This window comes from Cottoperca gobio, chromosome 4 (genome assembly GCF_900634415.1).
Source record: "Cottoperca gobio chromosome 4, fCotGob3.1, whole genome shotgun sequence".
In the NCBI taxonomy this organism is placed as follows: domain Eukaryota; kingdom Metazoa; phylum Chordata; class Actinopteri; order Perciformes; family Bovichtidae; genus Cottoperca; species Cottoperca gobio.
The window spans coordinates 16,148,502-16,162,389 of record NC_041358.1 but is presented as its reverse complement, the minus strand read 5'-3'; the positions used below and the strand labels follow the sequence as shown (position 1 = coordinate 16,162,389).

At 39.4% G+C, this 13,888-nt stretch overlaps 1 protein-coding gene across 1 annotated transcript; it reads left to right on the top strand.

The window, feature by feature from the left end:
* The first annotated feature begins 118 nt into the window (after nucleotides 1-118).
* LOC115006761 (uncharacterized) lies at nucleotides 119-7,612 on the top strand. The gene is made up of 5 exons (XM_029429230.1): nucleotides 119-300; nucleotides 2,782-3,117; nucleotides 3,752-3,904; nucleotides 5,626-5,672; nucleotides 5,774-7,612. The coding sequence occupies exons 1-5, from the start codon at nucleotides 231-233 to the stop codon at nucleotides 5,924-5,926; spliced, it is 759 nt and encodes a 252-aa protein (XP_029285090.1). The 5' UTR covers nucleotides 119-230; the 3' UTR covers nucleotides 5,927-7,612.
* Nucleotides 7,613-13,888: the final 6,276 nt, after the last annotated feature.

The following is a 13,888-nucleotide window of genomic DNA, read 5'->3' as shown; positions in this document are numbered from 1 at the left end:
CACATATCCATGAACCTCTTTGAAGACTTCCGTTACAGGAGGAGCTTGTGATGCTGTAGGTAGATAAATTATGTTTGTGCAAGTTCCTGTCTACAGTTTCCTCTCTGGCACACAAACTGCTACTTTAGTAGAAATATCAAACCAAAGGATTCAAAACTAGGCAGCTCATATAAATCAGTAATAGTCAAGGGCCACCTCACCAGGCCTGCAAGCAACACAGTTCTTCTATCATGTTTGACAACGTTATCTCAAAGCCTCTTGGGTTAGTTTTGATTGTCACAGCTCACATGGTGTTCAACGGTAAGCTGTCTTCTGTTAGTTGTTGATGTTTTACAATTTTGTGGGTTTTCATCTGCTAGAGGTTTGTTGTGACTGTTTTCTGCGACTTATTTTCTTTGTTCTGTTAGAATTATATTGCCTTTAACACATGTTATTATGCGACTAATGATACCTCAATTTCCACACAGCTATGGGGTTGTGCCACAATCTTTTCTCCCGATAACTGTGTTTATGAGTTGATGTGTTACCAGTTTGGTGTCTGTTATTGTTTTGCCACTACCCATTGAGTTTATTAAAATCAAGACAATAGGTTTAATAAATGTCGCGTACGCTCATTTGTAGCCTGACATCTTTATAAAAACTATTGGATGATTGTGTTGGAGATTTAGAAGAAAATAAATAGAATGGCCTTGAGGCAACTTTGTGATCTAGTTACATTTCATAAAAGCTGAATGTGAAATCAGGAAATACAAATGAAAAAGTCTACAAAAGTTAAAATAATGTCCTTGAATCATTCCTTTTTAAGTAAGCTAAAACTAATTATGGCTCATAATGTGTATGCTATAATGACAGACAGGATACATGGTTAGTGTGGGTGGTACTCAGGGCCGTCAGGGCCAGCAAGGCCTTCTCTGCTGACCTAAACATCATCAGAATATAAATTTAAATTAAATAAATCCGAGAGGCACTGCACATTGTACTGCTGGGAATGCCTGCTATTTACAACTAAATGTTTCGTAAATATTAATATAACTCTGTTGTTAGGGTGATGCAACGCCCGGTTATACTGCGTTTCTGTCTAAATGTATAGTTTCTAGAGCCATGGCGTCATAATAATGGTATAGATAGTGTGCAAACACGTGAGAAAACTGTGTGACGTATGCGTGCGACGCCATGTTGGTTGGAAAACAAATCAACAATCACGTCTAAAGCGAACAACAACAACAACAAGACAACTCCGACTTCTTGAAAGTATTGTGACTCTCTGAAGTCCTCTGCAAAGGCAAGATTCAGAGAAAAAGTCCAAATTTGCGGCCTTAACCCGTACACGCTAAAGCCGTCGGATTATATTGAGGATTTAGAGTCATTACCGCCGATTGAATATCCGGATATTGTGAACTACCTTGTGATCGTCCATGCCCGTGTAAATCACTCTCAAAGAGCTCGAGATACACCGCTCAAGCCGTGGTTTGTGAGTGAGAAGAGCGGCGATGTTATCCTCGCACACTGTGATTGTATGGTTGGATTAAGCGAAGCATGTTCTCACATTGGTGCTTTGCTTTTCACAAGTGAAGTAGTCTCAAGAATAAGCCAAACAAAAACATGCACAGAAGAAAAGAGCAAATGGCTGCTATCATAAAGCTTTGCCGCTTCTCCTAGTGACGAGAAGTAAGGTCTTACAGTGTTCGGGTATATCATAAGCACAAATGTTTAACGTAAACATTGAAAACATAGCTTTAGCATGAGCTCTTACAGATATAAAGTGGACGCCACACACACGGGTGAATTGTGCTTTTTCTTCTGTTAAATCCTCACGAGTTATGTTGCTAAACCAGTTTACGGCGTTCGGTAGACAGTAATTCATCCCTCTTTTGTGGATCGTTGTTTTTAATCCATCCATCCAGTAGCGTTATTACCACAATTATACACTGCGCACACGATTGGCATTTTCTTTCAATCTTAGACGTTTAAATACAAAGAAAGTAAAGTAGGTGTGAAATGCACGGCCCGCCACTGGTGGTACCACTGTGTGCTGTGAGAGATCGTCAGGTGGGAAATTATCCAACTTTATTTTATTTTTTAATCAATTTTCTCTGACAGCACTCGTACCGGAGCTCCGACAGCATATATATTCCCCCAACGGAACCCTGTGCGCCCTAAAATTCAAGTTTTTTGTTTTCTTCCCGCCTTGCGCATTCACATTCCCTCCTCCCGCACACACCTACAGAGCGGAGGAAAGGGGAGGAGTGAACTACGGACCAGCACCGAATAAATAGAATAAAAATTACTTAGAGCTACTAAACTTCACTTTGGCTCAAATCACAGATGGTATTTGACACTTCAAAGTACAATAATCTGTGCTGGTTAAAGGCTCATCTTGTATAAAAAATATGATTATACTGGATTAGTGTAATTGCACAGGGAAAATTTAGTCTAGCAATACAATTTTAATTGGGATCTACAGTAGTAAAGTGTCTTAAATACCCATTTGTTAACTAACTGTTTTTTCCCGTCCCCCCATCGCACAAACCTGTTTGAGAAACACTGTTATAGAGAGTATTTTGCTCAGATGAATACTGGTGTGCCTTGAGATTTTGGCTTGGTCTTTGGTGTGCCGCGGCCACAGAAAGGTTGAAAACTACTGCTTTAATGTACAGGAAATACAGGAAGTCTACAGATTAGTTAACCCTTTTTTACTTTACTTTTACTTTTACTTTTATTGGGCAGAATACTCATTGAATCCTCATACTTATACACATCCCTTATTTTGTCTCCATATAGGCCTGAGCCAAGCTGAGATCACTGGGCTCCCCGGCACCAACGTCACTCTTCAATTCACGTTTAACGTCAGTGTCCCTGAAAGCTTTGCAGTTTATACAAAAAACCACACAACAAAATACACACAAAAGGTAGCTGGGTATTCACAGGGCAAAAGCTCCTCAAAAGAAGAAAATGTTAAGGTCTACGCTAAAAATATGTCCGTGTTCTTTCACATTACAAATCTCAAACTAAGTCAAAGTGGAATTTACTGGGCCAGTTTGTTCAGGGACTTAGGACTCCCCAAAGAAAGTAAGATGGTGGAGCTGATCGTCCAAGATGAGAACAGAAGCAGCACAGGTAAGATCAGACTCTATGATTAGGATACAGAAAATTACACACATATAGATTAATATTAAAGGAGGACACTTTGTCAGTCTGTGTGCAGCATAAGAAGACTAATGTTTTGGTACCATAAAGACATTATGTTTTATTAACAACTACCTTCACTTTCTATGTAAACAGTGAGAGTAGGCTCTTCACAACAACAGCCTAGTATCCAACAAATGCACTGTTTACCACTCTTTGACAAACAATTGCAACATGCTCACACAGACAATGCTAACATGCTAAGCAATGTTAATCAAGTGTACTGTTTACCATGTATATAATCTATGTTTAGTGTGTAAACATGCTTACGTAAAAAAAATATAGAATAAAAATTACTTAGAGCTACTAAACTTCACTTTGGCTCAAATCACAGATGGTATTTGACACTTCAAAGTACAATAATCTGTGCTGGTTAAAGGCTCATCTTGTATAAAAAATATGATTATACTGGATTAGTGTAATTGCACAGGGAAAATTAAGTCTAGCAATACAATTTTAATTGGGATCTACAGTAGTAAAGTGTCTTAAATACCCATTTGTTAACCAACTGTTTTTTTCTGTGCAGAGATATGAGTATATATTAATTTCCGTTTAACTCCTACAGTGCCTCCAGTACCAAATGACATCACAATAAATGAAGACAGTGGAAGTCCCAGTTTATTTTCTTCTCAATTCGTCACTGTCCTTGTGGTTTCACTAGTAGTGCTGCTAGCTGCAGCATTTTCCTTGTTGATCTGGTGTCTCGTGAGAAGCAAAGGTAAAGAAAGTGACGGTCCAAAAATACTTTTCTTCTCTGTATTTGTTTTTCTTGTCTGCCACAACTGATAATTCAGGGTTGTCAGGGATATTATGTTGTTTCTGTTGTCAGGTTTGACTTTCACTGACCCTTGTTTGCTTGTAATGTAGTCAAAATAGGAATTTAAACTGTACTCAGCATAGAAGTGTCAGCTGAATTATTAATATAATATGAAATAAAATGTTCCTGTTTGATCTGATACACCTGGAAACTTTAATTCAATGTAAGTGTCACTGGGCTTCATTTAAACCCAGAGACAGTCCAGTGTTACATTACCTGTTTAGAGCTAGTACATTCTACATTTTTCAAACGAGGTGAAAAGAATAATTGTTATTCTGTGGAAAAAATTGCAATGGTGTGGTTAGATGCTCAAAAAATGCAAACCAGATTGCAGTTTCACATCCTTTTGATACATGATGAGTCAAAGCTTTTGAAAGAAGTCCTCCTCCAGTGCATACAAATGTATCTACTATCACAAAGGGATGGGTGGAAAAAAAACCCCACTTGCATTTTTTGCTCACTATTAAGTAAGAGTGCTTTCACTTAAGCAACAAACCCCTTTGTCCTACTTTGTGTAGGAACAACGCCTATTTTAAATATTTCGACAGCCTTTGCAACCTCGGAAATCACACTTGATGATTTCCCGTACTTGTATATAAATGCAGGGTTTTGCTGACGATGCGCTCCTGTATCATGTCATGCTAACCTGGTCTAACTGTTGTCCGCAAATTGTGGTCTAACTCTTGAAATGTCACACGTCAGCAAACTGACAGATGGTTGAGATATACTGTACTCTTCTGCATCTTGTCTAGATTTTTTGCAATGCCAGATGATACTTGTTTTCTAAAGCTTCTACTAGTGGTGCAGATGTGTGATGATGAGATCTAAAAGTACAAAAAAATCAATGATAAAGTCAGACTTAATCAAACTATAACCGAATTAATAGGTTTTATTTCAATGTAATCATCAATATGATCACTATTTGTTAAAAACATAAACAAAAAAACAGGCTTAGTTTAATAAAGGTCTGTATGATTTAACAAAAATGTTTGCTGTTTATTGTTCAGCATTTGCGCTGCTATGGCCGTTAGTCCTTTAAACTGATTTATGTATTAATGCTTTTACTGGTATTATCATTTTTGCAGAAGAAGATATAACTCTCATGTCTGTCATGTTTTGGAGTCAGCAGACTATTATTTTAGCCTAGCATAAAGACTGGAAGCAGGAAGAAACAGTTAGCATGTCTGTCCAAAGTAAAACATTCTATTTTAAAAAAGCTCACTAATTAACACTTTGTATTTAATTTGTTTAATTTGTACAAAAACAGAAATATAAAAATAAATTCTGGGTTTATGGTATCTTAAGTGCTGGAAATATTTATGTGTTAGATAAACTACAGTTGATCTGTTTTGTAACTATTGTAACTAACTATTTAAACTATTCTTTTAAAGTTAAAGTTTATAAAACTATTTCTGTTTTTATTATATACATAATTTTTACCTGGTCGTTTCAACTGAGCTCTATTCAGATTTCCTACCCTTTGACTAACTTTACATGTAAGAGCTTATAACAAAGCAAAACTGTTTATTAAATTCGAATTGACATGTCAATAATTACAGTGATTAAATTGATTATTTGCCTCGCTGACTCAATAATTCCACTGTTTTGTTTCCACTGTTCAGACAAACAACAACCACCACCACAACAAAGCTCTAACCCCACAGTACAGGTAAAAACACACTCATCTTTTCCTGTCTTTGAAGATGTAAACATCAAAGTTAATAAAAGATCTGCAGAAATTCTTCAGCTTGACTCTGATCGTCTTCCCAGAAAACAGATGAGGCGTCCAACAATGTGCCTGCACCCCCACTTGTCTACAGCTTCCTGGACTTTCCCAAAAGACCTTCGTCGGTTTTCGTGATTAATGCAAGTGAAACAGAGTACGCTGCTGTCAGTTATCGCCCAGAAAATAGACAAGGGTGACATGCAGCTGAATGTAAACTAAGTGGTCTCTCTCGGTTTGGGTTATGGTATGCAAGATGATTTATATATAATCCTAATATATATTTAATATATGATGAATCCCTGCAAACCTCAAGCCAGCACACATTATGTGACAGTAACAAATAAACCTCTTGATTTGTTTTAGTTTTGTTATCATTAACAAAAACCATAAAAGGACATAAACCTACAATTAAAATATTCTACTTAAACATTCCTGCGGTGTCAAAATCTGATATATCTTATGTATCTGTGCCATAGACCTTCATTGATGTCTAGTTTATTTTGAGTACCACAAACATTTTCCTCCGGCTGTAAATACTCACCGCTGTGCCGCTGTGCCCTGTGTTAATTAGAGTATTTATTTTACATTAAAACATTTTGAGCAGTTTTTACATATAATATATATTTTTGTTTTCAGACCAATGGGCTTGTGGTTACAGACAGGAAAGTCAGAAAGTATTGAGTGCTGGACTAACACACTCATGGGTTTGGTCTTTTCATGGGATTTGTTGATAATAACAAAACATATAGAATAAGGCTTATTCCTTAAACCACAATAAAAGTTAAAGTAACTAGCTAGCTAGTACATTGTCTTCAGATTTGTAAATACATTTCTGAAGTTGTGGAGGGACGACAGATGACTGACAAGATATTATAATATTTATTATACCATAAGACCATAAGTCTTAAAGCTAACTGACATTTAATTAAAAAATAAAATTCAACCATTCAACCTTTCCTCTCTAGATTTAATTTGGACTCCAGTGTTGAATTTTTCTGTAGTGACATCTATGACAATTAATATTCATATACAATACTATATCTTCAGCATGGAGGTGTGGTATCTTTAAAGGCTCTTTTTAGGTTTCAGGTTGAAGCTTTTCTTTATCTTTTCTGTCAATTATTTTTTGATTTGACTCAGAGTTTCCACTGTTTAAATAAACAAAACTAAGAGCCATTAGAGAAATGAAACAGGATATGGTAAAAACTGTATTTAGTTTAGAGATCTCAGTTCAACATTACTGTGTATTCACAGGTAGCAGGAGAGATTTTCCATTTACTCTCTCGTGTGACAGTTTTACACATAGGACAATTATCTGACACTATCTGACTGCTATTTTCCACTGCTTGGTCTCTGAAGTTCTCTTTTGGCAGGTTCTTGTTGATGTTTTGATAGATTAGTCAGACGAAGTTTCGATTTATGTTCTCAATGCCACATTTTAATGTCATTAATGCGTTGATATGTATATATTATGTAGAGTTAAATTCAACCAACATATCTGTTAATTAACCAGTGGCAGATAAGCAGGTTGATTATTCATCCCTGATGTTGGTTATTACTCAGGAAGGAAAATAACCGACCAACCTGATAAATGATGACATGAGTTTTTGTAAAAGGTGGCCACAATGGCAACCAAACACAGACTGAAGTTGTTGTTTTTTTATTATGAAAACCTTGTTGGTAAAATAGCAAAAGTGCATTTTGAATCTACCAAGTTACTAAGTTTCTTGTTTTATTATTTCATTGTACTGAAATGCAGCAGTGAATGTCAAAATACAGTAATACACTTTATTTTTTGTGTGCTAATAATGTCCTTTGTTCATCAAAGCTGCAAGCTGAGTTTGTTAAATTGCTGGTGTCCTGAATAAAATGTCTCACAATAAGGATTCCCTCCCGTGTCTTTGTCTGCATGTGTACCTGGGTTTCAATGTCAGAGGTAAAGCTGCTCTCCATGAAGACATAATCACACTGGGTGAGTTTAGCAGGGGGAGCTTAAAGACCATAATTCTTTAAGGAACACGTATTGTCAGTGGTGTTACCAAGCCCTCGTTATGTAAAATCATGCGGTACTGATCCGCCACATTAACAGGACTGTTTTTACGCAGGAGCTCATTTTAGTGCGTCAGAGGGGTTTGCCCAAGTAAATCACCTATAACTCCACCATTTGTTTTTCTGCAAAGCCTATGAGGTGTTGTCTCTCTGTTGCAGCATACAGGGTCTCAGGTGCAGATGCTAGTTCAACAATAAAAACTAGACATGAACACCACAAAGTCTGTACAATTAATACTTCCAATTTCACATAAAGCCCCCAAAAAAGGTTGAAGTCAGCCCTGTTGCAGTGCGGCTCGTTGCTTGTAAGCTTGTACGCGTTGACTAATCTTACTTTTGTGTTTAAGGTTAGAGTTAATAAAGTTTAAGATGACAGTTTAGTAAAACAGGATAGAAAACCCACGTAAGAAAAAAAGGGAAATTTTATATTTTCTAATCATTTGACAGGATGGATTAAAACTACTACGGCCCCAGACCATCAGAGGTCATTTTTTTAAATTGTTAAGTCATTTGATATAATGCACCACTACTGTAAACTGAAAAATGTGTTAATATTTAAGTTGATATAATGTTTATCTGATGTATATTCCTCAACCAATTTGGGTTCAATTCAATCAAATTACCACAAACTAATTGACACAAAGCAACCAAGGGACGCTAAAGAAATACTGGTGGCTCTCGCTCAAAAGCATTTATTATTGTTATTATAAGATAAAGGATTGCACAATGAAATCTAGTTGTTACCCCTTTTCAGTTCTTCACACACACAAACTACATATAAACAGATATTCAAATGATTTGTATTACAATAGAATCCAAACAATGAAATAGGCAATACTGTATAAAAAATAGCATTAAATAAAAAAATAAAAATTTCAATTTCATGTCTTACAGTCTTACGTTTTCTAGCATGTAGGGCAGCCTACAGTCTTTATCGTCTTTTCTCCACTGGAAGGTCATCCTAAATGGCACTTTATCTTGTCCACCGCTGGCTCAAGGAAAAACATATGGAAGCTGCTAGCTGGTATGGTCTGCTGGCTGCTCCGTACTCAAAGGGGAAGCAAAACAGTACATACACAATGCAGAGGGACTGAGAGTCACATATTTCACACCTTTCTTGTTGAAGGAGAAAGTAACAAACTCCCTTGAAAAAAAATGTGTTAGTTTAATATTGACTTGACGTCAGCTAAATGAACTGTAATGTAATGTAATGTGGGAAAACAATACATAGCCTTGTGAAAATATTACATTGTATTTGGTAAATAAAAGGCATGAAAGTAATACCTCAGTTGAAACATCCAACTTGTAAACGAATGCATACTCTGAGTGTTTGTATGGGATTCTTCATCAGTTTGTTTCCTCCTGTTCCAATCTTTTGTCCTCAATGTGAAAAAAACCAGCCTTTATTTGAAACTATGGGAGTCTAGCTATTACAATACCCAAAAGCAGTGTGACGTGACATTGATACAAAGACCCAAAGACCCAAAGGCAGATCCATCATGTGTTACACCGATGGGGCCTTCTTCCCTTTCTGGACATATATAAGACCCCCTTAAGAAATGTTTTTAAACATAAAGATAATTTGTCCCACTTCTTTGAGCTGAAGCTGGACTCTCTTCTGTTAGTGTGCATGTTTGCCGCGTTGCTCTACCTGTTGCACTTTGCACGACATAACGCCCACTGTATCGAGGTTTCTCATAAACAAACCAAACCTTGCTTTTGCATATGTGGTGTGAGCTGTTGCATCTTCTAATTACAACATTTAAATGATGAACGACAAACAGTTCAACTAAAGACATATTTTTCCTTCTCACTGTGTTTCCTTGTAGAATTGTTGTGGTGAAAACAATCAATATGTAGTTAGAAAAATTAACTGTGTATAAATAATACATACTTTTATACATTTGAACAATCATGTTATCCCTGTAATCCTCTTCTGACCGCTCACATTTATCTATAGTAGACCTGGGGGTCCTCAGATTGGGAAACAGCGGTCTATTGTGTCATAGTGTGTCTTTCTGCTTGATTTGATGTACAACTCAACTTTGTAACTGAGCCGTTATACACATCCATCTTTTTTTACTCAATAAGAAATAACCACATTTGTTTAAGGCTGGCGGTTTTGTACAGATTTGTCTTTCTATTATTCCAAGAGATTCATTTCTAAACATTTTTAATTATTAGTTGAATTATTATTAATAACTCAATTTACGAAAAGTAGACAACCAGCTCTATTAGTGTCTTTAAGTGCACTTAAAGCTACTCAACTCTGACTGTTTTGGCTTTGTATGCAAATAGCTTCGCTATTAATTTGTCTAACAAACACTTGCTGCTGACATGGTGTTTAATGTACTGCTGGGTGTCATTTTGTATTATGTGTCCTGTCCTGTTTGTCTAGTTTTTTGGTGACTGTTCTGCCACTGTGCATATGTTTCCATTGTAACCTGCCACGAGACTGCAGATGAAAATGAACATTAAGCTAACTTTGGTACAATAAATGAAATGTTCACATCTATGTTTAATATTGTGGGCTACATGGTCCCTTACAAATAAAATAGATAAATACATTTTTGCTTGCATGCTTATTAGCAGCAAATTGCTGATATAGTATTAGTAAATGACGAGATTAACAGTTGAAACAAACTAATCTAATCTTATACTGCAGTGCTGTTGAAGTGCAGATGTGAGGTTAACATAGATCCTGTTTTCCACTTGACACCATTATAAATGGGTAGGTTTCAGAAGTCAGCAATGGAAATTCTTATTCTTATTTTACCTTCAGAGAGAGCTCACATGTAAACCTGAGGTATGAAAGTATGAGTGATTTATCAGTGTGTGTCAGTGGTTGTCTTTCCAGGACCAGAGCCACTTTAAAATATACAAAAATCTCCTTTTTCTGGCTCTCTTCCCCATGTAAAAAAATATTTCTCAACAATACTGTAGGAATTAGAAAAAACGGAGCCAAGAAGAATTATATTGAAATAATATTAGTTTTGACACCCTCAAGAGAACTTCAACTCAAGGGAAAGACTTCTTCATAATTTGGATTTGACTGAGGTGTTTGTTTTATGAGCATTACCTGGATTTATTTTCTTCCCAGTCTAGTAAACATGAATTTTGCCTGTCCCACTGTCCCATGTTCGATGGCTACTTTGTTGATCCTGTCAGAAGCATATGCTTGTCTTTAAATCAGCTATGGTTCTTTAAGGCCCTGTCACACATATCCGTATAACAGAAACGTATGCCGGCGCATACGGAAATTTGTCAGAGTCCAAATACGTCCAACTTTCCATCGGATCGGAAAAGTGAACATATACAGATTGTCACGCGTTCCACCCACTATTAGTTTGTTTTCACCTTGTCAGTAATTCTCTTATCATTTCAGATCCAGGTTCATCCTCACTGCCTGCAATCAACTTATTCCCCTCACCTGGTTTCCACAGCCCATCTCCTCACCTGCTTCTCATTCCCTCATTAGTTCTCTCAAAGGATATATACCAGTTCTCTCCCACTTGTTCCCTGCCAGATTGTCTTGTGTTTTCCTGCCAAGCTCTCCAGTGATCGTCTAGTTTACCTGTTTAGTTTTCCTGACCTGCCCGTTTTGACCCTGCCTGCCTGTTTCTGGACTCCGATTCTTCTGCCTGCTCCTTACTGGATTTGTTTGCCTTTTGGACTGATTTACCGGTATTTGACCCTGCCTGAATTACTGAGTAAACTGAGCTATATTATATTCTGCCTGTCTCTGTCGTGCTTTTGGGTTCAGTTCTGTCGGTTCCAGCGACCCTTACAGTACAATCTGGCCAACATGGACCCAGCCGGCTCAGCACCATCCCAGACAGCGCCGCCAACACCAGTCGAGATGATACAACGCCATGAGCAACAGCTGATCTTCATTACGGAGGCTATGCAGGTGATGTCTCTTCGCAACGAGCGTAGCTTTGCGTCTCTCCGGGACCACGTCACAAATCTCTCCACTACGGCCCGGAGCCCGGATACTACTGCTGCCTCCAGATCTCCAGTCCACACTTCTCCGGCGTCAGATGCACGCCTACCTCCACCTGAGCGCTATTCTGGCGTTCCTGGTTCGTGTCGGGCATTCCTTGTGCAGTGTTCTCTGGTTTTTGAGCTCCAACCCTCCGCCTTCCCCACAGAGAGATCCCGGGTGGCATATATTGTCTCTCTGCTCACAAGCAGGGCTGAGGACTGGGGAACTGCCGAGTGGGAGAAAGGATCTCCAGCCTCCTTCTCCGTCAAACTCTTCACTGAGGAGCTGCGGAAGGTTTTCGATCATGTGACGCCTGGAAGAGGGGTCGCTCGAGGGCTGCTCGACCTGAGGCAGGGAGTGAGAGTGGTATCTGATTACTCCATCGAGTTCTGCACCATGGCAGCTGAGAGCAGCACTCTGCCTCACTTCTCGATGCTTTCTACCACGGTCTGTCAGACCGCATCAAGGATGAATTAGCAGCTCGGGATTGTCCGACTGATTTGGATGAGCTGGTGGCTCTCTCCATCCGTATGGATGGACGTCTGCGGGAACGAAGACAAGAGAGGGCTCTGTCTGCTGTTCCTCAAGCCCTGTTTCAATCTTTCCACTCACTGGGGCATGCTACTGAGTAGGTTACCGACACACTCTTCGGCTCTCCAGAGCCAATGCAGCTTGGACGACTCAGTTGTCCACGGCAGAACGATAGCGCCGCCTGCGGGAGAACAGCTGTTTGTACTCCGGTCAGGATGGTCATTTTGTTGCCTCCTGTCCTGTAAAAGACATGGCTCACCAGTCATCCAGAGGGCGACTTACTAACTTTGAAATGTCATCTCAACCGTTGACACAGGCCCAGCTATATTGCTCGGGCATAAGACGCACAGTTTCTGTCCTCATTGACTTTGGTGCTGATGCTAGTCTTTTGGACATGACTCTTGCCTCTCAGCTGGGACTAGGTCGGGAGGCTCTGGAGAGGCCCATTAATGCCACAGCACTAGATGGGCGTCTACTCTGCAGGGTTACACACCGCTCAACTCCACTCCAGATGACCTTGTCAGGTAATCACAGCGAGAGTTTCACCTTATCCATGCTCCACATCAGCCTGTAATTTTGGGGTTTCCTTGGCAAGGAGACATAATCCACACAGACTGGTCTTCAGGAACTATATTACAGTGGAGTGCTCATTGTCATGCTGTCTGTCTTAAGTCTGCAACCCCATCTACTCCTAGTCTGCCTGTCACCTCTGAGTTTCCAGATCTGTCTGGAGTTCCCAAGGATTATCTGGATCTTAAGGAGGTGTTTAATAAGACCCGGGCCACCACATCGAATCTATGACCGCGCTATTGACCTGCGTCCAGGTACTTCCCCTCCCAGAGGTCGACACTTCTCGCTATCGGCTCCTGAGACCAAGGCCATGGAGAGGTACATCAATGACTCCTTGGCTGCAGGAATTATCCGACCATCTTCGTCTCCAGCCGGAGCTGGGTTTTTCTTCATGGGAAAGAAGGACAAGACCCTGCGTCCGTGCATCGACTACAGAGGACTCAAGAACATCACCATCAAGAACCGGTACCCTCTCCCGTTAGTTTCCTCTGCTTTCGAACTGTTACAAGGTGCTACTATGTTCTCCAAGCTCGACCTCCGCAACGCTTACCATTTGGTGAGAATCAGGGAGGGGGACGAGTGGAAGACAGCCTTCAATACTCCTAGTGGACATTATGAATATCTAGTCATGCCATTTGGTCTCACTAATGCTCCTGCAGTCTTCCAGGGATTAGTCAATGATGTTCTTCGGGATCTGCTCAACATATGTCTTGGTGTACCTGGATGACGTTCTGATTTTCTCCAAATCTAAGCAGGAGCATGTGAGAACCGTCTGTTTGTGAAGGCTGAGAAGTGTGAATTCCACACCTTAGAAGTATCATTCCTGGGATTCATCGTCAACGCAGGTAACATCCAGATGGATCCGACCAAGGCTGTCACTGACTGACCTGGAGTACATCCATTCAGCCAGGCGGCTGAACTCTCGTCAAGCAAGGTGGGCTCTCTTCTTTAACCGTTTTGACTTTTCACTTTCCTACAGACCGGGTTCAAAGAATGTGAAACCCGACGCCCTTTCCCGTCAATT

Coding starts and splice junctions, on each gene's coding strand:
- LOC115006761 (XM_029429230.1), top strand. CDS start 231: ATGTTTGACAACGTTATCTCAAAGCCTCTTGGGTTAGTTTTGATTGTC. Junction 3,905..5,625: donor GTGTCTCGTGAGAAGCAAAG/GTAAAGAAAGTG, acceptor TCCACTGTTCAG/ACAAACAACAACCACCACCA. Junction 5,673..5,773: donor GCTCTAACCCCACAGTACAG/GTAAAAACACAC, acceptor TCGTCTTCCCAG/AAAACAGATGAGGCGTCCAA.